We start from the raw sequence: 27,585 nt of genomic DNA, 5'->3' as shown, positions 1-27,585 counted from the left end.
TCTACACTGGAATTTGACACATTGTAAAATGACTATAACTCAATAAAAAAAGTTTAAAAAAATAAACAGAATTCACTTGACAGGTACAAGTTTTTTAAAATCTTTATGAACAAATTAGTTCTCAGATATATTATAACAACAATAGGTGCTGTATGCCACTGTCATTGTAACTATAGCGTACAGATATTGTGTATGGCGTTCACATAATTACAGTCATTGAAAAAGTCCATTTGTTCATACATCTCTTATTTGGATATAAAAATTTAATAAACATGTAAATGAGCTTGACCTTTAATTGCCAAATCTGGCATTAAAGTACTTGGTATGAAATGAATATATAATTGCTTGTTCAGGAAGGAGATCTTGAAAACTGAAAATCAAATGTGTACACCCTTTAGGATTTAAGCATCTGAATAACTCAATTCATTTTAATTAGTACTCACCTTGAACATTTAGCACCCTTTCAACGTTAACATCAGATAGTCTCTTTTTCCGAAGCTCAGCACGTATCCTGAACACTTGATCTGCATACGGAGTCACCACACCGATACTGCCATCATCTAACTTGCCCCACGCTACCGGCCACTTCCTTCTTAACTCTTCCACACGTTCCACCACTTCAAATACCTTTAGACGAACACACACATGTACATATTAAAGTTATACAAGGGTTTGGAGAAAAGAATACAGTAACTGAAATGGATGTACAAAGGATTCCATTTTAGCAAATATCATTTTAAAATTACTTCTAAATAGGAATAATGTTTTGCTGATATGAACACAGGGTGAATAAAATAATTTTATATTCATTTCAAGCAGTGAATTTCTACAATAACGTACCCAGTGAAAACATGAAAATCAGAGACAATGTAACTGGCAGCTGGCAACTGGCACCCACCCTTCACTTAGCCTCCATTCTTACATGGGGACAGGCTCAAGTTCCTGTGTAAAGAGAAGGGCATGCAACTGGCAACCCCATCTAGGGAAACAGGGAAACAAATCCCCACATTCCCAGTATTTCTCAGTCTACTCTCTGCAGTTCAGGATAATGAAACTAACCAACCAACCAGAAGATCACTAGAGTCAGTGCCACCACTAAGTCCCAGCAGAACAAGGTCTATAACTGCACCCTCTCCCCATCAGTGTAACTAAACAGAGCAGCCAACAGCGGGCCTCAAACCATAGCTGGGATCAGGACAAATCTGGATTGGAGAGACAGACTTTCAGAATTCACTGCCTTCTAGTGGTACAACTCTGCCCTAGCCATTTCATTAACCCTGCAATAAAGTAACACCGTATCTCACCCATTTGAATTTTTTGGACCCCACTTACTGGATTATAAAATAGGGCATTCTGTGTAGTTCAATCTAGTTTAATTCAATGAATTGAGCAAACAGTTTCAATGCCTAGCACAGCAGGGGATAAAATGATTAACAAAACATGTTTGCCTGCTAAGAGATTACTGTATATTAGGAAAACAGATTCCTAATTTTAAAAAATACATGTAAGACAAGCTCAATAGAGGGTCAGGCAAGAGTCGAGGGGCAGAGAGAGGAAGGAGAAATTTTTTTCAATGTAATTTAAATATACTATTTATTTAATATTTGTTAGTAATACTATCTACTTAAATTATAATACAAAAATCTGACAGTTTTATTCCTTTTAAGAACTTAAGGGTCACTGGCTAGCATGCTATGTGGGGAGGATCAGAGTGGGACAGTGGGTGAAGAGAGTAGTCTCCTTTTCCTGCACAGGGAAGCTGATCCAGTGAGCTTGGCAGCAGAGTGACAGCTGTCGTCTTCCCCACCTTCCTAGGACAGAAGACTCATTCCAGATAGACTTAGCAGCCAGTGAACATCAAGAGATCCCCACCTCCCCAGCTCTAGGTTGCAAAAGATCCACACTGGATGGTACGGCAGCTGGATGGGAGCACAGATTGTACGCACATATACCACACACACAGAGCTCTTGTTCCACAAGGGTGAAGACAGCCAGGGAAGAGCGAGCTCCACATCCTCCCACGGCAGCTGCTCCGAAGTTCTGCCCAGGGCACGGCCAGAGCAGACCTCACAAATCAGCAACGCTCTGCCTCTGCAAAGGGCCCAACTTCAGCTGGATTACACCCTGGAATAGTTTATGCCCCAGGGAGATGAAAAGTAAAATAACAGAAATGAAAAATTCCCTAGAAGGCCTCAACAAAAGATTTGAGCTGGCAGGAAAACAAATCAGCAAACACGGAAGTAAAGAGTATGCAATCTAAAGAACAGAAGGGAAAACAATGAACAAGGCCTCAGAGAAATGTGCAACCCCAGTAAGCTAAAATTTTTCCAAATTTGATGAAAAGCTTTATGTATCAAGCTCATCAAACAAGTAAGATAAATGCAAGGAGGTCCACAGCCAGACACATCATAGTCAACGAGGTGGACGCCAAAGACAAAAGTAAAATCTTAAAAACAGCAACAAAAAAACAACTCATCATTTACAAAAGAACCCCAGTAAGAGTAACAGATGACTTCTCACCGGAAACAATGAAGGCAATAAAGCAGTAGGAAGGCATATACTACTGTGCTAAGAGAAATAATTCAAGCAATAATCTAATATCCAGCAAAACTACTTTTCAAAAATGAGGGCAAAATAAAGACATTCCCAGAGAAACAAAAACCGAAAGAAATCCTTACTAGCAGACCTGCCGTAAAAGAAACACCTTAAAAGAAGTTCTTCCGGCTAAAAGCAAGTGACACCTGACAGTAATGCAAATCCACACAAACAAAGCATACTGCTAAAGGTAATTATGTGGTTAATTATAAAAGACAGTATAGTAGTATGTTTATTCTCCTTTCTCCTCTTAACTGATTTAAACAGTTACTGCATAAAACAACATGCAGTATAATAGTACTGTTAGACTATAATATATAAATATGTAATATATCTGATGATAACAGCACAAAGGCAAGTGGAAACTGACATAAGATGGTAATTTGAATCCAAAGAAAAAGAGAACCAGAAATAGTGAATAAGAAGGTTAACACAGCAATCTCTATAAAGATGTACTTCCCCTCTTCTTCTCTCAGAATCCTTAAAGGGCATAAAATCACATAAAGCAGTAATTATAACAATGTGCTGCTGAGTCATAATACACGTAGGCATAATATGAATAACAGTAACAGCACCTGCAAAGGAGAGAGGGACACGAGATAGGTAGGAGCAACACTGGAATTAAGTCAGCGTCAAGCTGAAGCAGGTTCTGGTAAGATTTATACAGTAGGCTCTGGAGGAATCACTAAGAAAACAACTCAAAAAATATAGTTAAACAATTATTAAATAACTAAAAAGTGACACTAGAAAAGATGCACTTAATGCAAACAGCAGCAAAGGAGAAACAAACGATCAAAGAAACATACGACATAGAAAACAAAAAGCAAAAGAGAGGTAAATCCAACCACATCAATAAGAACATTAAACGTGAATGAATTCAACCATCCAATCAAAAGGCAGTTATTTTTCAATTAGATTTAAAATAAAAAATCTAAAAACAAGATGCAGTGATACGGTCTATAGGCGATACACTTTGGATTCAAGGGAACAAAGAGGATGAAGATGGAAGGATGGGGAAAGATACACTGTGCAAACAGCAACCATCAGTTAGCTGGAACGGCCATACTGATATCAGACAAATTGACTTTAAAATGAAAAATATGTTGCTAGAGACAGAAGGACATTTTATAATGATAAAAAGATCAATCCTCCAGGAGGATGTAACAATTAGAAACATATAAAACCACTAACTACAGAGTCCCAATCCATGTGAGGCAAAAGCAAGGCTCTCCTCCAGGCCACAGGCTCCACCAGCCTGACGGAGTTTTTGTTCATATCTGAACGACTCGGCCCACCCCTCGCCCATCATACTGCCTTATGGTTACTTGTTTCCATAGCTCCTCTCCTTTAGACCTATTTTCCCAAGGTTAAGAATCGTATCTTGGTGTTTAGCATTTTAATTCTCCTTTTTTCCTCCCAACTTGGCATTATATTGAAACCATTTCATTATGGTGGGATATGAATTCAGTCAGAATGAGAGAAAAATAAAAAGAAGGATCTTTCTCACTCTCTTTCATCCTACCAGTTTAAGCATGTGAAAGAAGACACACGTTCAGGTGATAACACAATCACACGATAAAAAATTTTTTAATATTCCCTAAACAAAGCACAATTATACACAGCAAAACTGCTATCAGTATCTAGCTCTTTAATTTTACTTTTACTTTCATCCTGTTTTAAGTTCCTTGTAATGGTAACTGTGTTTAAGACTATATTATTTTCATAATAATGAAATCTCAAATCTCACAATATCCTCCTAAATGTTAGTTAGAACCTTTATAAAAGAAGAAAACTCACTTTTCCCCTATTGATGTAACTGGTGCCACTTGCTCTGCTTGCTCTAGAACACAAAACACATCTGAGTTTCACCTTTAAATGATATCCCCTCAAGAAAAGTCCAGGGCTTCTAAAAACATTTTACTGCCCAAACATGCCTACATTGGTATTTAAAATTTGGAAAATCTTGCCTATAAACTCCGAGAGCTTCTACTCCCACCTCAAAGGACAGGATACCTATATCCCCTCCATCAGCTGCAGCCAACAGGGCTCAGCTTTGCCCCTTGAAGAAAGAGCCCCTGGGGCCATGTGTCTCACAGTTTTTGCGTTCAGTACCTCATAGGGCTGAAGAGAGTGAACAATCATGCTCTGGTGGTGAAGTTCGTGGTGGCTTAAAATTTCTCTAAAGTTACATGTCTCATATTTGAAGGTCACACAAATTTTATCTTGGAGGTTGTTAATATGAAAAATATTTTCCCCCAAAACTGATTCTGTAACACTGATCACCCAGGAAGATGTATCTCATTTATCCTACAGTTCCTTGGTTTCCTGGGAAACACATCATGCACCATGAAGGAACAAGCAGCCCAGCTTGAGAAGCTGAGCCTCCAGTAAACGTTAACTCTGCCTCAGGATCAATGGCAGGGCTCAGCTCTGACGCCTGCCCAAGCCTCCCGGATTTCAGGCTTGTCTCTCCCCGTCCGCAGGCTCACCCCCACCACGGCTGGTATCCAAGTTTCCAGCCAGTGGGTTCCAACCTGAGTGCAAATGTAATAAAGGAAACCCTAGACTTATCTGTCAATATTTCAAACATTTAAAGAAAAGTTTATCTTTTCCTAAAATTAAATGGCACAGACTAACTAAAATGTCAGGTTTCTTTGTTTTTGGCTAGGATTTTATCAAGTAGGTGCTGTCATTTTTCTTGCACTGACTTCTAACTACAGGCCTCTGGTCAATTTTTTTTATAAAGGAAAGATGAATTACTATTACATAATGAAAGCCATTTCTTTTGAAAATAAAATGAGTAAAGAATGGGAATCAAAGGAAGAGAGGGAGATGGAGATCCCAGATAAGAACCATTCCACTACTGACCAACCATATACACCTTCTCCCCTGGGTTTCCTGAAATAAACAAACTTTAATATACCATTTTTACATAAATAAAGTCAACACACAATAAAATATCAACCCCAAATTTTAAATAAACGCTTAACAAGACCAGACTATGTGGCTACAAAACATGTTAACAATTTGCAAAAGAACTGAGGTACCTCTGCATTATTATAAAAAGCTGTGCTATTTTTTTCTTGTACATCTTCCCCTCTTGCTGTAAAGAAAGTTAGTGGATAGAAATCCTTGTGTGCTGGTTGCTTTCCACTGGCCATCAGTTTGCCCTCATAGAAGAGCTCAGAGGTGTAACTGCAGAAAAAGACCAAAATAAATAAATAAAGAGTAGTCAGTCAACAAAATTAACTTCACCCATAAGAAGAAAATTACCAGTCAATTCTAATGTTGCTTTATGCCTATGAGTAATTTTAACCTAAACATCTAATACCTATGATGCCAAGATTTTCTCCAAAATTAACTATAGTAATAAAAGCACAGCAGGCTCCTGGTATACCACTGCTAAATGGGCTGATGTGGGGAAGGCATGGAGCCAGAAGAGAGGGAAAAAAAAAAGGCAGAAATGACAGCAGTTCAATATTAGATAGGAATCTTGCTCTATGAGATTTGCTAGCTAGCATGTTTTCTATACTAAAAATTTTTAATGCATATTTTTATTTATGTGGATCATATACATGCAGACACAAAGAGCTATAGATACTGAAAATACACACAACTGAAGGACATTCCAGTCTTCAACTGTAAAATGAATACTCTCCACCAATGAAAATATATAGAGTACTTGATTCATCACCGACTGCAGCAAATTACTGGCAACAATAAAAGAGCAATCACATTTTGAGATATTGATAAAAGCCACAGTTAAATCCAAATTTATTTTTATATCCATCTATCCTACTGCTTTCAGAGGAACCTAAAAATGATTTTCACTTGACTGCCATAATCAATATTGTTAAATTATACTAAACTTTAAAAAATCTTAAGTTTTTGGTGGTGGCAGTGACTGGAAAGGAGTACAAAGGGGCTGGTAACATTCTGTTTCTCGGGCTGGATGTCAATTACAAGGGTATGTTCAGTTTGTGACTGTTCTCTGAGCTGTCACCATATTTTTACCTTTATAGATGCATACTATATTTAATAGAAAACTTTAAAAACTTTTTTACTAAGTTTCATGGTTTTTCCTTCCTTCTTCCTTCCCATCCTTCTTCTCTTTTAAGAAAGATTCCTTGTATAATACAGCCAGACATAGATAAGTAAACCATTCTGTGGTTTGTCAGTCTGTTTGTTTATTACATCATGTAGCTTTATCCACACGTTATATATTTAGCCACAGAGAAATATGTTATAGCTAGCAGAACCTAAAGTTTCGTTTCCAGAACTGCCCTATTGTGAAAAATTACAGCTCTGACTTTTGAAGTGTTCTTTAACAGACATAAAATTAAACCTAATTTGCAACACCAGGGACACCACATAACTCTGCTGGGAATAATCTGTCCCTAGAAACAGTGCCGTTTTGACTTCCTCCCACCAGACTACAGGAAGTGGGACAGAGGGGGCAGTTCACACCCACTTGATAATAGCTTCATGGGAGCGGTAGTTCTCACACAGGAGGATCCTGCATGGGAACTCGGCAGGGTAATGCTCGTAGAGTCGATCAAGTAATGAAACGTGAAGGTTTCTCTCCCTGGCAAACTCGCTGTAAACAAAAGGACTGAGCTGTAACAGATAAACATATGGAGAAAATTTAACTAAACATACAAATAGTATTTTTTAAACCCACTTAGAAAAAAACAATCCACCATGCTGAAACTTCTGATGTACTAAACCTCAACATGCCAAACACTGGAATAAGCAGAGTCAAAAATACGTTTTAACTCAATAAAAAAAGTTTAAAAAAAAATACGTTCTAGTATTTTTATACAACTATAAAGAATGAGGCTAAAATTTCTAACTTTCCATTTCAGTATGCCAACACTAATCTGGAGTTTGTACACACAGGTTAAGAAAGGGGTCCTCCAACATGAGAATAAACAGCTGCTGCCTTAGTGATTTTAGGGATGAAACCCACTGCATCATTGGGGGGAGTCAATAAACTATTTCACTAAATTAATCAACTATTGAAAATGGTGAGCTGACAGGATATACAGCCCATGACTAAAAAGTTTATTTTTAATTATTAGCAAAAAGCTATCTTTATCTTGCAAAGTATAAGGAGCCATTTTTGCTTATAACTTTGACACTAAGAACAATATTAAACTACTTCGGGCAAAGAAACAAAAACAGAATTTGTTCCTCTACATTTAACTCTTTCCTGGATGTCTGGACAGCTACAATACTACATAGGTTCAATCTTAATAACTGTGACAAAAGAGAAAAAACCTCAAATTGCAACTCTGTAAAATTGATATTTTAATAGAAAAACTGTTAATTCTCTCTCATACATAGGTACTAAGATCAGACATGTTCTTTGAGATTTTGACTACTATTTTTAATTAAGCACTGTGTTTCTTATGATAGTGAAAAATTAGCTCTTCTGAAGAACAAATGTTGGGGACAGGTACTGGGGAATCGTAAGAAGGGCAATTTAAATGTATCTGATAAGGAAAAGTTTCATACTATGGAGAACTGAATTTCAAATTACTAAACATGAAAATGATAAACACTGATAAACTCATTCATTCCACTCTCTATCCAAAGAAGAAAAAAAGGGTAAGATAGCAATTTTCCTTCAGAAATATCAATAATTTCCATTGTTAGTAGAGAAATATTTAAAGTACTTAAATTGTAACATATAGCACAATTTCATAGGATGTTTTAGAAAGCAAAGTTTTAACATCAAAATATAATAAAAGTTTCTTTCACTATGATGACTCAGAGGGCACTTACCTGCATGTGGTCACCAGCCAAGACAATTCGAGTGCTCTTAGTTGCTAATGCTAGAGGCATAATGGTTTCACACTCCATGGCCTGGGCAGCCTCATCTAATAGAATGTGCGTAAAAAACCCTACAAAGTACAGTGTAAACACAATAAAGTATATTACAGCAGTGATTAAAAAAGAGGAATAACTATTTCACTCAACAATAAATATATAAATGTCATCTGGTGCTAATGGCCCCAAGACTAACAGTTAAATCAGTACATACAAATAAGATTTTAAAAGATACTTTATAAGATAGCAGCTTTTCACCACAGCAAAAAGCTGACTACTAAACACTGATGGGCAAAATCCTTTCGCTAGTTATTTGCTAAAACATCAAAAATAAAACAATGGTAGTTTATAAGTAACTTTAGCCTAAACATACATATTAGACATTAAAATAAAGAAAATCACACCTAAAATCTAATATAAAAGAGAAAGTTATAATCCTACTTTGACCAAAAACAAAGATTATTAGCAAATTCACTACTTTGATTATTGAGGTTTATGTGTGTGTGTGTGTATAGGCAGGTTATATATAATTTTTTAGTCTAAAACCGTATCCTGGCTGAAAAAACATCACCAGTCTGAAGAAAACAAAGTGACTGACAACAAATATCAAAAATGTACATTATTAAATATCCCCCAGATCCAAACACCTACAGTAGGAGGCATCCATGTTTTGGTTACTGTTTCCACTCACACTGGGGCAGAGGAGACTCTGTAGAAAAGGGAAGAAAAAGTCTCTTTGCCCCTAAAAGAGGGGAAAGAGGCAAAAATCTTGCTGTCTCCATGTGTCCCCTATTGCCAACTCACTGAGGTAGGGAGAAGGGGATGCTCTTTTTATTGGTACAGCAAAGAACACAAAGCAGTTTCTCAACAGAAATGACAAGTTACAAAACGCTCTGTATTAATTAGCCTCCTCTGGGTTGGCCCAAGAACCTAACCTCTATTTCCATCTCTATTGCTATGAATATCAGTAAGTTCCAACAGTCTGTTTATACAACTTTCTAATGCAACTTGTTTTTAGGGTGGGAACTTTCTAAGTCTTACTGACTAGCAGTAATCACCACCACCATCACCATCATCATCCATTCAAACAAATGGTTTTGGCTGACAGCAAAGTATCAATAACTGTGGTCTATGTAATGATAGTGGCCCAAGCATGATTTGGACACATGCATTTTTCTTCCTATTGAGGAGAATTTGTGCTTTTTGTTCTACAAGACTAATTAAGGCAGATGACTATATAAACGTAGGATCAAATTGGAAAAACCTGACTAGTGGAAAAAACCTATTGTTTTTGTTAGATAACATTTTAATTAAATAGAGCTAGGCTTGAATCAGGAACTGAATAAATAATAAAATTGTTATACTATTGCTTAAGCTGATAAAAGTAACTTGAATTCGTCAAACTGATTGAGCCTGAGCCTTGGTTGTCAAATCTGTAAAACAACCCTCCACAGACAGAGTTGATAAGAGAATTAAATGAAATAAAGTATAAACAATGCCCAGAACAAAACAGACAGTTGACTTCCAGTAAGTGTTCTTTTACATTCTTGCTCTCCAGGCTCATTCTTTACTCCTCCTCACAAAACTATACTGTTTAGGAGATTTGGGTATTTAATTTGTGTGGCAAATATGCAGAGTATAATCTTAAAGTAATGAGACTGATTGTTAAATAAACATACCAAAATTTACGTTTCAAATAAGTGTTGTTCCATTCAAAGAAGTCAGTTGGGAGGAAACATAACTCATTCCAATGATGCAGCCACTGTTCAAAACATTTTTGAATGTTTTTCTAACTGCCCTCACCAGCCAGCTATGAGCTGCATGTACGAGAAAATAAGTCTCATTACATGAGAGGCACGTCTATCTCTCTGTTTTCTTATTTTAAATCCCTAATGGTGTTGCTCAGTTTGATCACCTACATTTACCAGACATGTCCCAGAAAGATTTTAAAGCTTTTCTAAAATTAAATCTACCCTCAGAAAAGAAAGTTTGGCCACCATTCATTTAAGATAAACAGAGGTTTATCAAGGGCCTCCAGATGTCTATACTCTGGGCCAGGTGCCAGGAATAAAAGGTGAAGAGACCCATCACTACCTTCCAAGGACTTAGAAGAAATTTGTCACTGGCTTCGAAAGCAATTCCAAAAGAAGAGAGCAAAAAAGTGTTGAGCAATGTCAAAAATTATAATACAGCAGTATTAAATAAATATTCTTCCAAAGCAACTACCTTAAAGTGATACCATATTTTGATGGTTAAGTTCTGCCATATTTATCAGAACTTCTTCTCACTTTATACCTGCACTTTGTATAATATTAGTTTGACTTTACATAGTGCTTGTACTTAAATATAATAATCTTAATAGTATGTGATTTAAAAAAACCTATCATAATTGTTGTCTCTACACTACATTAATGCAAAACTATTTTATAATTAAAAATTAAAGAAAATTGTAAAAAACACCAACATTGTCCAAATTTGAATTTTTCACATGATCTACAGTAAGTAAATACCATCTGATCAATTAGAGAACAAACAGAGTAGCAGTCACTAAAATGTCTAAACTAGGAGTTGACAATTTTTTGTGTGTGAAGGGCCAAACAGTATACATTTGGGGGTTTTTTTGGCCATACAATCTCTGTTGCAACTACTTACCTCAGCTGCCGTAGCCCAAAAACATCCATAGAGAATGTAGGTAAATAAATGGGCACAACTGTGTCCCAGCCAGTAAAATTTTATTTACAAAAACAGACAGCAGGCCAGATATGGCCCACAGGCCAACCCCCAGTCTACACCGAATGCAGAAGCCCTATGCATTCAGACACCCTATCTGTGTCTCAAATCAGCATACCAGGTTCAAGGTCCAACTGACAGAGGTACTGGGAAGTATTCAACGTAACAACCACCACTCGGTGTTTAAGAATATCTTCTTTCTGTGGCATCTGAAAGGTGGAATGTGCGCTTGAGATCAAACAGTACTGATGCACAACTGGGTGGACAGTCTTTACCCAGCGATTTCTGAAATATACCCTATAAAAGAAGACAATATTTCCTATTTATATTTATTAACATCTCACCAGTATCTGACTATTGACATTATGATTTTAAGACTACAATATCTGGAAATTAACAAATAAATCTGATAACCGTTAACACTCTACTGGGTTAGAATTTAGCATACAACTGTGACCTGCCCTCAACCAAAAAAGAATCAAGCAGAAAGTATAATACTATAGATATAATGCTATATTTTTAAGTGTTCAGAGTAATCTTACAACAAAATGACACACAAAGAGTTTCATAAGCATTATTTTTTTTTAATTCAAAACGTTCCCATTGGGAATTACTTTTTTCTAGAATATTCTTACAAAAATATACTTAATTTACAATTATCTATGTTAATAAAAAATAGTGAATTGTATACGTACAAGAGAAATTTTAAAGTTTTCTGCATTTCTACTTTAGAATATATCCTTATACCTATATCTAAACAGACCTCTATCTAAAATTCTGGAAATTTCAAGGTAAATTTTTCGACAATCAGAAAATCCTTTACCTACCCACGCCCTCACCACCAGCAAAAAAAAAAAAAAAAAAAAGGAAATCTTAAGAAAGAACATCTCTTCCATTAATTACAAAAGAAAAATCTTAATAGGCCTCATGCAACAGATTACTAACATGGTACAGAAACAACTCATCCATCTATCCACCCACCTCCCCCTCCATTTCTCACCCACCCATATCACAAAGATCTCCTGGGTATCTACTCTGGTCCAGCACAGAGGCAAATCACATGGCTTGCAAGCTTTCATAAAGGCTTTGGATTTACTCTGATTTAAATGGAAAGCCATCAGAGAGCTGTAACAAGGCACATGTCATGTGACATGATTTATGCTGTTTCTTTGGACAGAATTCATAGTTTGGAGGTTGGGAGAGGGTTGGACAGTGGTGTGTGTGATGGTAAATTTAAACAACCAGCTTCGGGCGGAAGAGGGGATGACCTGATCTGTAGTGTGTGCTGGTTTCTGTGGTAGAAGACATACTATCAAGGGCAATTTCAAGCTACCAACATGATGTCACTAAATATGAACTTGAGAAGACATGTACATAACTGGCTTTCACAAACCAGTACAAGCGACTCAACACACCACAGTCCGGGAGAGAGGCAGAGGCAGGGGACAACAGAAGGGAGACCAGTAAGGAGGCTGCTGTAAGGGTCCGAACAAGAAAAAAGAATAGCTTGGACTAGGCTGGCAACAGCAGAGATATGACAATGGTCAGATTCACATTTTCAGAGTAATGCTGACAGGATTTGCTGACAAACTGGATGTGGAATTTAAGAAAAAGGACGATTCTTCGACTTTGAAACTGGATGAATGACAGTGCGCAGTGATAGGGAGGAAGAGATTTGGGGTGGGAACTGAGAATTCAGTTTTGGACATAGCGATAGATGTTCAAGTAGAGATACCCAGTAAGCAGGGGCATATATAAATGCGGAGTTCAGATGAATGCCTGGGACAAGAAATATACAATTGAGATAATATTTAAACCTTGAGACTAGATGAGTTCAGCTGGAGAATAAGTGTGAATAAAAAAGAAACCAGTTGGAAGAATGACTGATGGACTACTTCAACATTTAGAGGCTGGGAAAAGGAGAGGGACATAGGAAAGGAGACTGGGAAAGAGCAGTCAATGAAATAGGGGAGACTTAGGAGATTTGCAGGGGTCCAATCGAGGGACAGAAACTCCCATGTCACTAAATCATTTGGACACTTTCTGGGCCTACCAAGTTACTTGACTTATTAGCAGCATCCAGTTCTGTGGTTGCTCCCTCCGTAAAGCACTCTCTCCCCTCAGCTGCCATGACTCAGCCTCTCCTGCTTCCTTCTACCTCTCCAGGCTAGGGCTTCTTAAGGCTTAGTTTTCAGTGCTCTCATCTTCTCAAGCTCTGTTCTCTCACCTGACAATCTTATCCCAGGTCCATGGCTTCAATTACCACCAATACCCTGGTGACTCACATTTTTCTCTCTTCAGCCAACACCTCACCTCTGAGCTCCAGGATGCAGCTCCAACTATTTATTTGACATCTGTCTTCCCTAGAACGTTTCAAAGGCAGCTCAAATGTGATATGCACAAACACTAATCTTGTGATCTTCTAACTAACACTCCGTGAAACAATTAAAACTGGTCACTGTCTTTTTTTTAAGCAAAGCAAAAAAAAAAAAAAATAGCACTTAATAAATGCCCCTAATTATAAATTACAATAGAGGAAAGTAAAGAAATGTATTTTAAAACATTACTATGATAGGAAGGACTAAAAGTTGTTAAAAATCTTAAGCATGCTTTAGTTTGTAATAAAAAATGTCTAATCAGATCAGCAAAGCAGAATTTACTTTTAAATATATGAAAAATTTCATTTTATAAATTATCTGAAAAAATCATTTATAAATTATGATTCCATTAATATTAACATGTATTTAAGCACATAAATTACTAGAAATTAAACTCCAAAATGTTAGCAGTGTTTATCTCTGGCTGGTAAGATTATGGATAATTTTTATTTTCTTCTTTATGTTTTTCTATATTTTTCATATTTCCTTAAATGAACATTTCATTATAAAATTGAAAAAGTGGTTTTTCAAATTAGTCATTAATTCCAAGCACTGCTTCTTACTCAAAGGAAAAATAGAAACCAAAGTTCTAAGTCTCACTGCTGATTTTTTTGTAGTTAGGAAAGCTACCTCAAATTGAAGCTAGGAAGAATACAAAGTTTGATTATTAGTCCTATTTCCTTAAAATTATAATAGTCTAGGGCTGACTTCAAAAAGATTTAAATATTTTCCCAGTACTTTCATTCTGTACAACACTTAAGGTAGACACTATCAATCAGATTATTTCAACCACATCTAAAATTTTTCAAAATTGGAGAATTGACACTTGTCAAAATCATAGTATAAAATGTGACACCAGCTAAGTAATTTACATATTTCTAGACACAAACCATCCACAGATCCCACATGATTTATAATGAAATTTAAAACAGGAGACTGTCTGGTAATGTACCATTTTAATTCACTGAAATTTTATTCACGTATTGAATTTATATGCAATGAACACTCCCAAAAATGTTATTACTTAAGATATTACAGAATCACAAAGACCTGATCTATTTCTTTAAGGAGCTATATAAAATAATATACACCTTCTATCTGCCCAGAAAATAGTAAATGCACACTTTCTCCATAGATAACATTTATCTACTAAGTGACAACTTCGCCAGAACTAGATACTGATCTTCAGAGCCACAAACAGAAACTACATTTTCCTCTCTATTCCATTTTAAAATCTTCTAACTCTAATAAAGTAAAAACTGAAGCTAAATGTAATCTAAAATGGATCCTAAAACTTCCATGCCCAAATAATTTAAGCTCAACTCCTGTCAACTAACAGAATTTTATACATTTTAACTATAAGTGTGCATATTTAAACATACTTACTGTTTTAACTATTTAATATTTGTGACTACTGTCATACTTTATCACATTTCCCAGGGCCCACCTACACTATGATACGAGAAGGTAAACTTTTCATCATCAGCTTTACTCCACAGACACCAACTCTTCAAGGTCATGTGCGGACACTTAGTGCCCTCTTGTGTTCCTTCCCCTGCATTCTGAGACAATTCAGATAAAGGTGATCTTCCTAGAGTGCTCAGCCATTCTAATTTTCTCTATTCCATCTCCCATACCTCTCCTATTTGTTGTCCATTAGGAAAATTATAAATTAATCTGAGTTAATATAGTAATAGAAGGTGCTAATAAATCCTAACATTTTAATGTATTAATCCCCCTAGGAAATGCATTCACAAGTTAACATCTTTCCTGAACAAAAAAGCTATGGTGAAAGTGTAGTGCCACATAAAGAAAGTATTTGGCGAAGCCAAGCCTTTTCTTATTTTATTCTATTTACTAAATGAAATAACATGAAATTTGTATTTAAATAAATTTAAATGTTTTTCCATCTCTGACTGAGCCACTTAAGACTTGGGGAGAGATGAGATTTTCTGCTAGAGGGCAAATTTCTGAATTTGAGCCATTATGACTATACATATACCCTCCTGGAACATAACTTCACATTCTACATATTTAGTTACACTATATGCGGGATTATAACTCCCAAAACATAATTTTACGTGGGACAAGCTAAACATAATGCTAGCCAAATAATGGATTTTACTATTTATCAATAACAGCTCTCCTGCTCCAAATGTCAAAAGACCTATGCTAGGTCAACCAAGACTTGAGGGGCCTTCATTCCACTGTTTCCAAGCCAAGTACATCATGATAATTGAGATTGTCACAGTTCCTATGTAACACACACATATACAAACATGAATACACACACATGCTCTGCCAACAATAAAGGCAAACAACATCTACATAAAAGTAAGAACACTCATATGAAAAATGCTACCAGCTAATTCACTTTCACTTATGAGCTAAAAAAGATTATAATCTGAAGCAAACTAGTTATTGATGAATTTATCCACTGGTAAACACCACATTTTCATTTACAGTGATTGTATACATATACATGTGATATTTTCCTATTAAATAAAACTGGTTTCTACTTAATTATTTCTTCTCTAATTTGTCTTCCAGAGTAGAAACAGAGAATGGCATATAAACCTGTGTTAACAGGCCATGCCACTTTTCTCTTCTTTGTTCTTTTTAATACAATTGTAAAATCATTCAAATGGTTTTGGTTGTGGTTATTACAGAATTAAATAGTGCATCCTCATTTTTCCATGCCTAGGCTCAACTAGAAATAAAAAGTTAGTGAATTATGATTCAAAAGTGTGGTTAGAAATTAATTTTTAAACAATAATTGTATTTGAACAACATAGGGCATGACATATTAGTTTATAAAATGGCAAAACTAAACATTAATTCATATAACAATGAAAGCAAATGGTATAATAAATAACCATTTAATGATGCTTTATTGTTTTCTGAAGAAAAGGATTTTATTCCCCCACAATCCTGTATTTAAGAACATTTCATATCCATATATACCAGAGGACCTATATCAACCTAGATTTTTCTTTGACACTCTGTCTCTTAAATGATAGCAAAGAGTTGTAAATACCAGTCAATTACATTTTGTTGCAGAAATTACTTCCATTTCATGCTTCTCTAATGTGCAGCTTCTATGAAATTACCTGTATTATCACAGTCAAAATTTTATTTCCATAAAGAACTATCATTGCATGATTACTCTGCCATGCAAAATATGCTAAAATTTTTAATTAAAATTGATTTAATCATATTTATATTACTTCATCATAGTAGCTTTTAGAGGTACACATCGAAATCAGCTCAGATTGTAACAACATTTTAATATACAAAACTTAAAAAAGGATGTCTTTCTCTTTACTTAATGTTTAAGAAATAAATGGTCAAAGATTTTTCAATTATCCCTTAATTTAAATGGTTTCTTCAAAAGGCATAACCTCCAAACGCCAATGCACAGTTAAAATTTTTGGTTTTCTAGAAGTTACTAAAATCTTTACAGACACCTTTTCTTAAGAATAATAAAGTATGATACAGATACATAATAAGCCTTAAAAAATACCTGAGAGGTCTTGCCTGGGGATTGCCTGCTTCTACATATGGATGTAAATAATCCTTTATGTAGAGGTCAGCAGCACTATTAGAATGGGTGCAAATGAGAATCCTGCTGAAATAAATGGTGCAAATAAAAAGAATGATAAAACACAAAACTATTCAAGCAGTATAATACCAAAAAAAAAAGCAGTGGCCATTTTAAAATTATACATTTCCCTCAACCTACTCAGTAACCTCTAACATATTATTCAATTATGCTTTTAGGAAATTATTCTTAAAGCTTAATTACTCTTCAAGCTATAAAGGAGATAAGTTCCCCAAATTATTTTTAAATCTATCGTATAAAATTATTTTTTAGAAATCCAACCCTTTGGGCTCTAACGTACATCACAATTCCTTAGCAGATGTGGCATTTTGATGACTATTTAAAAGCTACCATTCTCTGCATTGCAAATTTTTAAAAACAGTATGTTTTAAGAGAATTAAAATTTTAGCGGGGCTTGAGTGTGGGTCTTTTTCTTTCTTTTATATTTTTTAAAAATTTTTACAAGCTGGATGAAAACTGCCTCACTAGCCCTTGCCTTGTACTCACAGTAAGGACAGAAGTTGTGCCCTACTTATGAGACCAGAGCACACATAGCACCGCCTCACCTCGTTTCCTGCTGCTGGAGTATATGCTTGACGGCCTGAGCTAGAGTGAACGTTTTGCCTGTCCCATAGGGTCCGATGATGAGAACAGGAGGCAGCTGTATTGAAAGCGGAGTTGTAATGGCCAGAACAGCTTCCTTCTGTTTCGCGTTTAGCCGAGGATCCAACTGCTCATCCCATTGCCTATAGAAAATAAAAATACTATTATTATAAACACATGCATCTTACCAATAAACAGAACATGACACACAAGTATCCTGAATTTTACTGAACCATTAAAAATACTGAAATAGTAGCATCTATAAAAACAAATACTTATTCTGAAACTACTTTTTTAAAAAATTTCCAACAGAGTTGGTGTAGGGTGCTTTACCATGCTGATCAACATTCACTTCAGTTATCTTGTCCTATCCAAGCGCAAAAAGATTCTGATAACTAACCTAAAGACCTCACACACTGCTAGCACTTCTAGTCTAGCTGCTGCCAAGTCTATAAATAGTAATGGCAATGCCTCAGGAACTTAATTTCCCTCTGTTACATAAAAGCATCAGAAAACTTTTTTTCTGTTAATAATGTAGTAGTAGTTTCTTTGCATAGCAAATAAAATATAAAAGGGAAACTAATTGATTTTCAAGTTCTAATCATTAAAAGATCTCTTGGTAAAAAGTAAAGCAAGGGAAAAAGAAAAAACCGGTATGTTACTGGTTAAGAGATATCAAACTTTTACAAAGTTCTTAATTCAGAAAACAGCAGGGTTTTTTTGGTAAAGGTCAAACAATATAAAATGTTTTCTAATATTTTCACACACAAATAATATACATATGTCCTATTTCTCAGGGTAGGGAACACCTGTCATGACAGCACAAATGGCTGCTGTAATGAGATCTATCTTACTAGTGTCCCTTCTATGACTTGGCTAAGTTTTGAAGATTTAAATGGACAGCAGATGCTGAAAGAGATCAAACTAAGCAGAGAATCAACAGGATTCTTTCTCATAACTACAATTATAATACTAAATTTTGCAACAACTATGGCAAAAATGTTAAGAGATGTAAACCAAAATAGGAAGGGTGTGTAAAAATGACTCTTAGAAAATTTGCAAAATGTCTACAAAATAATCCTGAAATAGGACACGATTTAGACAGGAAAATTCCCACTCTGTAAGGCTATACTCTACTTAAAACAGAAGCTAGTTATTTATGGAAGATTTTCTTAACTCTTTCAGTTTTAAAAAATCATAACCAATGTTATACATTATGATAGATAATTTCAAACAAGCAAAGAAAATTGTCATAAAAATTGTAAAATCCTAGAAAACAAATTTTAACCATATAAGCATGCCATTACTTATTTTTCTGGAATTTAAATTTTTTAAAGTAAAAAATAGAGGGGAGGGTATAGCTCAGTGGTAGAGTACATGCCCAGCATGCATGAGGTCATGGGTTCAATCCCTGGTACCTCCAGCAAAAGTAATAAATAAATAGATAAATTTAATTACCTCTCCCTCAAAAAAAAAATTTAAGTAAAAAACAAAAGGACTCTGACCAGTGGCACTAGATTCCCTGGAATTCGTTTACTAAACCTCCGAAGAATCCCTCAGCATTAACCAGTTTATTTACCCATAATTCTGCCAGTACCTAGCAATGCTCCATCTTCTATAAATGAGGAAACTGCTTTAGGTGACCACTAACATGTGGCAGATCTAGCATGTGGCAGACACTATAGACTGGTTACCCCCAAACCATCCATGGCACCCTTCTCTAGGGTGAACCTAGACTCTATAATACTCCATTTCCCAGCGTCCTTGGCTGAAGAGTCAACTCTGGTCAATGAGATGTAAAAAGAAGTCCCTCAGAAGAGCTTCTATAACCAATAAAACAAAAACAAAGCCTCACTAGAAGAAAGCCCTTCCTACCCCTTTGCCTTCCTCCTTCACCTGGCTGGAAGAAGCTCATGATAAATGAAGCTGGAGAAGCCATCTTATAATCACGAGGCAACAGGCATCAGGAAGAAAACTAACATGCTCTACATGGTAGAGAGGAGAAGACGACCTTGGTCCTCAATGGTACTGCCGAGCCCCTGCACCAGCCTTGGACCACCAAACTTAGCTCTGGGCTTCTAGCTCTACTTGTTTAAGCCACAGTTAACTCAACACACTGTTCCCTGCATCCATACCTGACCACGATGGTTCTATGATACCTGACCCCACTGGTTATGTAGATGGAGATAATGAAACTTGCACCAGATGGTTATTTTAAAGATCAAATAAGATAATACATGCAAGCTGTTAAGAAAAATAATTGAGAAATACTTGGAAAATTATTGTTGGCTTTTATTACTATATTTTCTGAGGATTTCAGAAAAATATTACTTGACCTATACGCACTTCCAAAAATCAAATATTTTTTTAAAACACCCTTTTATCTTCTCAATTTGGGGGCTTAAATAAACTTATGAATGAGACAGATATTAGATTATACATATATAAGTATAAATCTAAGAGACTAATGATAGATTTCTACATATAGTTCTAAAATAGATCAATACTTCTTTATTTTACTTATATAGCCCATTCTACATGTCAGTTGTTTCAGTTTAAATAAATGCCTCAGAGCAGACCAGAAACTTTACCAGTGTAAGTCATCTCAATAGTTTCTGGTCATGAATGATGAATATTTATAGAAAGCCAATAAGTAAAATAAATTGGCTTTATTTATTATACCACCTGCTTACAATAAACACACTGGGAAAAGTCATCTCTGATTTTCACAATTTAAAATAGTATAAAGTCTCTCCAAGTTTACTCTGAATAAAATAAGAGTTATTTTCCTCCCTGAACCAAATTAATTCTAAGTTCTTTTTTTTCCTGGTCTAATGCATTGTATAATTTACAGACTACATGCTCAAGAATAACTTCTCAATTTCATTTATCTTTCGACATTCCACCTTATTCTAGACAAGATTTTAAATGGCTAATGGCTTCTCAATGTTCCTAGACCCAGATACATTTTAATTACTATTTAAATTATAGTGGTATAAAATCTCTTCCTGCTTGAAAATTTTCTGCTACTTGACATTTCTTTAGATACTTTTGCAGTTAACACTTGCAATCAGTGATATTTGAATATGCTGTTATATACAATATAATTTTCATAGGTGAGCGTATCAAGTAAACACCCAAAAGTTTACTGGTGTGGCCTCACATTTGAAACCCTAATTTTCTTCTTTAAACTTGACATTCTTATTCATTTAAGTGTGTCATATTAATAATGTACAAGGCTGTGTTGGAGAGTCAAAGATAAATAAGATATGGTCTCTTCTAAAAACCTCAGAGTCCAATGAGAACAGTAGAAATGTACACAATTGACAAAAAATAATTTTAGAGAAATTATGCTTGAATGTACAAAACTGACTGAACCTAGCACACAGTAGGCATCAATAAATATGTACTGAAATAATGAAATGAAAGGGTCAGATTCATCTACTTGAAGGAGAGAGCACTTGAGCTGGATTAAATCTTAAAGGACAGGTAGATCTTCAATAGATCAATACTGGGCAAAGATTACTGCAGGGAGAGAAAATCACGGACAGAAGACAGGGATGAGGAAGTGGAAATGCAGTGTTTAATGAGTATACAGTTTCAGTTTTGCAAGATGAAAAAATTTTAGAGATTAATTACAAAACAACGTGAGTATACTTAGCACTATTCAACGGTACACTTAAAAATGGTTCAGATGGTAAGTTTCATGTTATACAGATTTTACCACAACTTTAAAAGAATTTTTAAAAAGACAAGGAGGCAAATAAGAGTAGGGCAAATTAAACAAACTTCAAGGTCATTCAATATGGCTAGAGCATGGAGATTTAGAGGAAGAAAAGGAGTTGGAAAGTAGAAAAAAGTAAAAGAAATCTGAAAAGATAACTATCGGAAAGCGCAGTCAATGAGATCATACAGGAGGAGTTTTGTACTGCATATCAAGGAGAAGCCCTTCAGAGATTTTTAAGCAGTGAAATGATTATTCTGGAAAAAAATACATGGGTTGGACCACAGAACAGACACAGAGAGCAGGACTAGACTGACTAGAAGGCTACTGAAACAGTCTAGCTCTAAATTCAGCAGTAGATGTAAGGATAGGAAGAAAGGGAAGGATGCAGAGAAGCTGAATCAGAAAAGAGATGTCACTGGACTTTTACAGTAGTAGATCACTGATCACTTTTAGGAGAGTGAGGAAGTAGAAAACAGAGATTTCAGGATGAGTAAGAATACCAGAAACAGGTTGATTGTTCCTGCTCCAGAATTTTGGCAATTAAAAAAGGAAAAAAAATGGGGAAAAGATAGTATGGATAAACGAAAACAAAGGAGAAGTGTTTGGATTTTGTGTTGCAAGGCGTATTTTGCTTTGTTCTGTTTTTAGGACAGAAGAAATGGAATGTGAGGAGAAATGATTCGTCACTTCTAGGCCTGGCCCACAAAACCTTCCCACATGATGCAAAGACATGCAAAGAGAATTTAAGTAGAAAAATATTTACACAACCATTAACTTAAGAGCAGTTTCTGAAGTAGTGTATCTTCTATGATACTTTCTCCATTTTCCTAAATTATAAAAAAAAAGTCTTCTAAATTCAAAAATCATTTTAAATTAACTATTTGAACCACTTTGGAAAGGCCCTAATTTTCCCATTCAACCTCTCAGAAATAGTCCTAAATTGCTTGGCATCCTATCAAATTAAGGCTATTGAGAAAAGCAATAGAACGCATTTAGCCTCTGAGGGAAAGTGAAGAAAATAGATGATGAACTTCAAATGCATCATTCTAAGGGTTTTTACTCTCTCTTCTCAACTAATAACATTCTCTTGAAGAATATATGCATACTTTTTAACAAACGTATACTTGAGTTATTTGATACAGATATTCAATTTAATATTAACATAACTTCTTGAATGAGCTATCTCTTTTTTGTACCTGTTGGGACTCCAAGGTATGGTTGGAGTCATAGTGATGTCTGGAAACAAAACCCCATTGTCCTTGATCCTGTCTAACGCATAATGCATTTCACAGAGGGGTAACCGATTTAATTGAAACTGAAGTTCAACCTGAAATACAAATGAAAAAAAAAATTAAAGCATTAAAGCAAACTTCTTTTAATCTGTTTCTCCATTGCTGATTTAAAACTCAAATCAGAAAGCTTGACCCTGTATCAAACTGGAACACTTTAGATTTTTCTTAGATTAAAAACAATTGATTTTCTCTGAAAGTTACCAAAGGTCCAATTCTCCACTCACCAGTATTAACCCCTCAAAGTCAACTGCACTTCTGCTTATGGCTGAGGAAGGCAAACCAAAGCAGAAGGATGCCAGCCGACAAGGAGACTACAGACAACCACAGTGAAGCTGCCACATTTCAAAACCTACCTGTGTGTCATGATCAGGCCGAAGATTAAGTTCTTCACAGCATTCCCTGGATATCCTTAAAAATATATATTCTTTTGTTTTTTCTTCAATAGTAGCTTCATAAACCTTCTCTTTGGTTCCCTGGGTCTGTACTAACTTCTCTTTAGAGACTGGTAATAAATAAACAGCATTGACTTTGGTCATCACCAGCCGTCCAGCCAAAGTATCTTCAGAAAGTGTTTCAGTAAGCTTAAAGCGACCAAAAAGTTGTCCATTCTGAGCATACTTTGCACCTCCAGAAACTCCAGTGAGCATGAAGCTTGCTAGAATCTGCAATTGCACTTTAAGATTGAACCTAAATTAGAAGTAGAAAATGAGTTTTAGTACTTAACATCAAAAACATTAAAACTAAAAGAGTAAACCAAATCAAATATAAACATAGAAAAATTAAAACTCCATTATTGATTCCACTGAGCTATAAGCTATACACTATCTTTCTGCCTTTAATCCACACTGGAAACAAATCTTTTTTTTAAGTGAATAAACTCTCCAAGTTTATAAAGATGCATATACTAAGTTGTGTTGAAGAATACACACATTAAGTCTGAGCATTTAAAATGAGGCTAAATATGATTTTTTAATAAAATGAAATAGCATGTATTAATTAATATGGAAGTCTGTTTGAATATACCATTAGGACAGCTAAGACTTTAAAATCACCTAAAACCAAAAGGAAATGTACCACATTGAAACTACAACAGACTTTTATTAAACTGATGCTTTCCAAGTAGATCCTATCAAAAGGTTCTAACCACAAAATTTCTCTTTTCAATACTGTTAACGAATAACATCCAGAATAAATTTTTGTTCACAGCTACATTAGGGAAGATCCCACGCAGAAATTACAGGAAGAGCTATCTTAGTTACAGGCTACGTCGTTAGACAAAGGCTGCTGCACTCCCACTGACACATGCACACATAAGCATGAGAGAGAATATGTGTGTGCAGGAAACACTAGAATCAAGATTAATTTACAGTCAAGAAATATGAAGTGAAAGAAAGATTTAAACTAACAGCTCATCCCCTGTGCCATTCTGAAATGGTGCTGTAAAAGAGAAGACAAAGTGGTAAGAATGGGAACATCTACTTTTTCTTAATACGGTTTAAAAAATTTGAATGAAAAAATTAAATTGTTTTAAAATCTATATACCCATTTATGGAAAAGGCTACTTTTTAAAGGTACTACTGAACTGTTTTCCTTTCAGATCTTCTTTTGGATACATGATGTCAAGAATGTCATAAATTCTTAAGGGAAAAGAAAAAAAAAACACTTTCTAAAACATTATACATTTCTTTAATGCAAACATTTGTATTGTTTATAATATTAGGCAACTAATTCTAATTAAAACACTATAAAATTTTGAATGTCCATTTATATACTTTAAAGTTAGAAAATTACAAGGCTCGAGAAATATTTTAACAGAAATTTTTAAAATGTAAGGAAAGTAACACATCTGAACAGCTATGCATGCATTAATAAGTCATAGTTTATAAGCTCCATTAGTAATTTCAAAATACACTTACAGTAGAACATATAAGGCTCCGAAAAGATGTGTAAAAATATACTTTATTATAAATATGAATTTGGTATTTAATAATGTGGCTTTATATGAGGATCAAATGAATTCTAGGAGTACTCGCCGTGTATGTGTGTGTATATATGTGTGTATGTGTGTGTATCATATATATATATATATATAAATATGTGGAATTATTAAAAATGTTGTTTCTCTCATTCTCTATGCACATTTCACTAGATCCAAATTAGAAAAGCAGGATATATTTTAAAGAAATACAGACTGTATGTTACTTATGTTTGACTCTTTAAAGACTGGAATGTGCATTAAGAATTCATATAAAAATGAAAATGAAACAAAAGTATACTACCCTCTCCAGTTCACATATAATCTATGTTCATCTTTCTTTTAAAAAAATTAAATAAAATATATGCTTTACAAAAAAACAGGAACCTTTAGGTTATTCACACTTTTTCAAATGAAGTTAGATTTTTATTTTCTAAATACTATCCATATAACTGAGATGTGCAGTTATTAAAAATTTTCTCAGAGAAAAGAGATTCCTTACAGTACATTTTTCATCCACAACTGATCTCTTTATTGCTAAAGCTGATATATAGCTTTCTCATCTTTTTTTTTTTGATTATTAGTACTTTGCAACCACTTTCCATTTTCTTTAAGCTCCCTCTTCCACTAGTTTCTGTAGAGTCATACTCTACTAGTTCTCTTCCTGCCTTTCTCGCTATTTCTTCATCTTCCATCAAAGCATCCATCCCACCCTCCTCTTACTCTGTAGGCTCTCAGTAGATGAGGCTGCCCCTCCCAGATCTTCAGCTCAGGGCTGTAAACCCAACTGTCAAACAGGGAGGTTGGACTATATGCCCTGCAAACTCAATAGAAGCGAAACAGAATCACCATCTGACCTCCCCACATATCACCCCAAACCAATCCTTCCATGTATTATACAATTTATGACACTATCCATTTAGGTTTCCAAGCCAGAAACCAAGCTATCTTTGGCCACATCTCTCTCACCAATCTTCATCCCCTACCGTACAATCACCAAGCCCTGTTAGTTCCTCTTACTCCTAAATCACCTGTGTCTCAACATTTTTAATTTGCATCACTGTAACAAACCCCCACCACGACTTCCTGCTTCAAATTTATTCTCCAAACCACCACCAGAGAATCCTGTAAAATGCAAGCCTGACAAAACACAGTTCTGACAGTTAAGTTTTTTTTGCTCTCACCAACCCACCCCACCACACATGTGCCCTCTGGTAAAATTACAATGACCAACTTGCAGCTTCCCCCAGAACTCAATGCCCTTATTCTCATATCCTGTTTCTTCTAACTAAATACCTTTGTCCTATTTCTTCATCTGACAATTCTGCCTGGTTTTCAAAATTCAGTTTAAGTGTCATCTGGTCCAGAAAGCAGACTTGATTCCCTCCTCGACTTGACTATCCTCCTTGTCCCTACTAACATGGGGCAGGTCCCTCTCCTGTGGGGCCCTTCTGCACTCCTCCATCCAGTGCTAACCACAAGTTTCGTAATCCTACATTTATAGGTCTAACTGCTCCACTGGATTATAAACTTTGGGGAAACAAGGAAACATAACTTGTTTGCCTTAGAATCAGCAAAGACTAGCCTAGAACCTAACACTCTGAATACTCAATAAATTCTGTTCTTTGAATTAATTTTACATGTTTATGATAATCTGACTTTTTTCCAGGCACCATATACCCATTTCAACTACTTTATATTATTCCCTGTCAAATTCTTGAAATCCTATGTTTTCTCAACTAACTTGGGCAATATATTAAAGGTTTCCTGTTACATATCTTTTAGAATCTGCCATCCCAAAACCTTTGATCACAATTTGGCAGGCACGAAAAATTAATCTCACAGTTTTAAAGCAATAAGAGAATCCTCTTATGACATTCAGTTGTACCCTGCAACAAAACCCTTGCAGCAGATGCACTAGAAAATAAAGGTACTAAGAAATATAGCTTTTACCACAGAAGATTCATCATATGTTCAAGATACAGACATCAGAAGCTTTCAAGAAGTTACAGCTACTAACATTTAATTTTTCTAAAAGATTAACAGGCTAAAACGAAAAAGACATTAGAAAGTTTTCCTAAGTATTTAAAATAATGTGCATTTTTGAGATTTAATAACTCAGAAATACCTGAAATACAAAATATAACCTATAATTATAATTTATAATTTCTAAATATGTTTTAAAAATCTGTATTTCTTAAAAAAAAGAAACATCTTTCCATTGTCACATGCCACATTTTGAAATCAACTTTAAATCTTACATAATTCCTAATATTTTAGGAAGTAGCAGAATGGTAGCCCACCAAAATTTTCAACCAATTTAAAACCATACTTCTAGCTAAAAGAAATATGGCTCCATCATCTTAGAAATAATTACACCTCTTGAGTGTAATTTAAAAAAAATTTCAAAGCTATATAGTGAATTCCACTTTAATCAATTTCTGACTAAATGAACAACAGAAAAATCAACCAAGATAGTAAGCCAATAAGTACCTGGGTTTACTGAGGCAGAGCATCAGAACCAAGGTATAACCAATCAAGGCCTGGGGCACCTTAATGATGAAATGTGTACCCACACAGGCCTGTCATGCCAGCTTTAGTGCTGAGCACCCACCACACCCCGATCAGGCATGCCATGACACACTTCAATGCACACGCGCTCAAGAACTTCAGCCAAAGTCAATTTCTTTTGATAATGCGTATCTTAGAATGAAATAGATTTCACTTCAGGGTAGAATCATTATTGAATGCATGCACATCAACAAGTAGCTAGAGGACAAGAGAAATTTTTTAAAAATCTTGAGAGAACTCAGAAGCATTCTAAAACTTAAATGATATGCAGTATTATCTTT

The 27,585-nt window shown here is 35.1% G+C and overlaps 1 protein-coding gene across 7 annotated transcripts in view; it reads right to left on the bottom strand.

Annotated features, from left to right (window-relative positions):
• The window catches only part of HELZ (helicase with zinc finger), a 137,845-nt gene that overhangs the window by 53,762 nt on the left and 56,498 nt on the right, over positions 1-27,585 (bottom strand). For 6 of the 7 annotated variants that reach the window (XM_031685626.2, XM_031685622.2, XM_072939441.1 and 3 more), the window contains 9 exons: positions 23,112-23,445; positions 22,663-22,793; positions 17,703-17,882; positions 17,059-17,163; positions 11,276-11,454; positions 8,383-8,501; positions 7,067-7,212; positions 5,643-5,790; positions 444-627 (listed from right to left, as the gene is read on the bottom strand). In XM_031685626.2, the coding sequence (XP_031541486.1) occupies positions 444-627; positions 5,643-5,790; positions 7,067-7,212; positions 8,383-8,501; positions 11,276-11,454; positions 17,059-17,163; positions 17,703-17,882; positions 22,663-22,793; positions 23,112-23,445 (1,526 nt within the window). The remainder of the gene's footprint in view (positions 1-443; positions 628-5,642; positions 5,791-7,066; positions 7,213-8,382; positions 8,502-11,275; positions 11,455-17,058; positions 17,164-17,702; positions 17,883-22,662; positions 22,794-23,111; positions 23,446-27,585) is intronic. The other variant, XM_031685627.2, reaches the window with a different exon arrangement.

The sequence above is a fragment of the Vicugna pacos genome, chromosome 16 (assembly GCF_048564905.1).
Source record: "Vicugna pacos chromosome 16, VicPac4, whole genome shotgun sequence".
NCBI lineage: Eukaryota > Metazoa > Chordata > Mammalia > Artiodactyla > Camelidae > Vicugna > Vicugna pacos.
The sequence above is the reverse complement of the archived record's forward strand: the minus strand, read 5'-3'. Positions and strand labels throughout refer to the sequence as shown.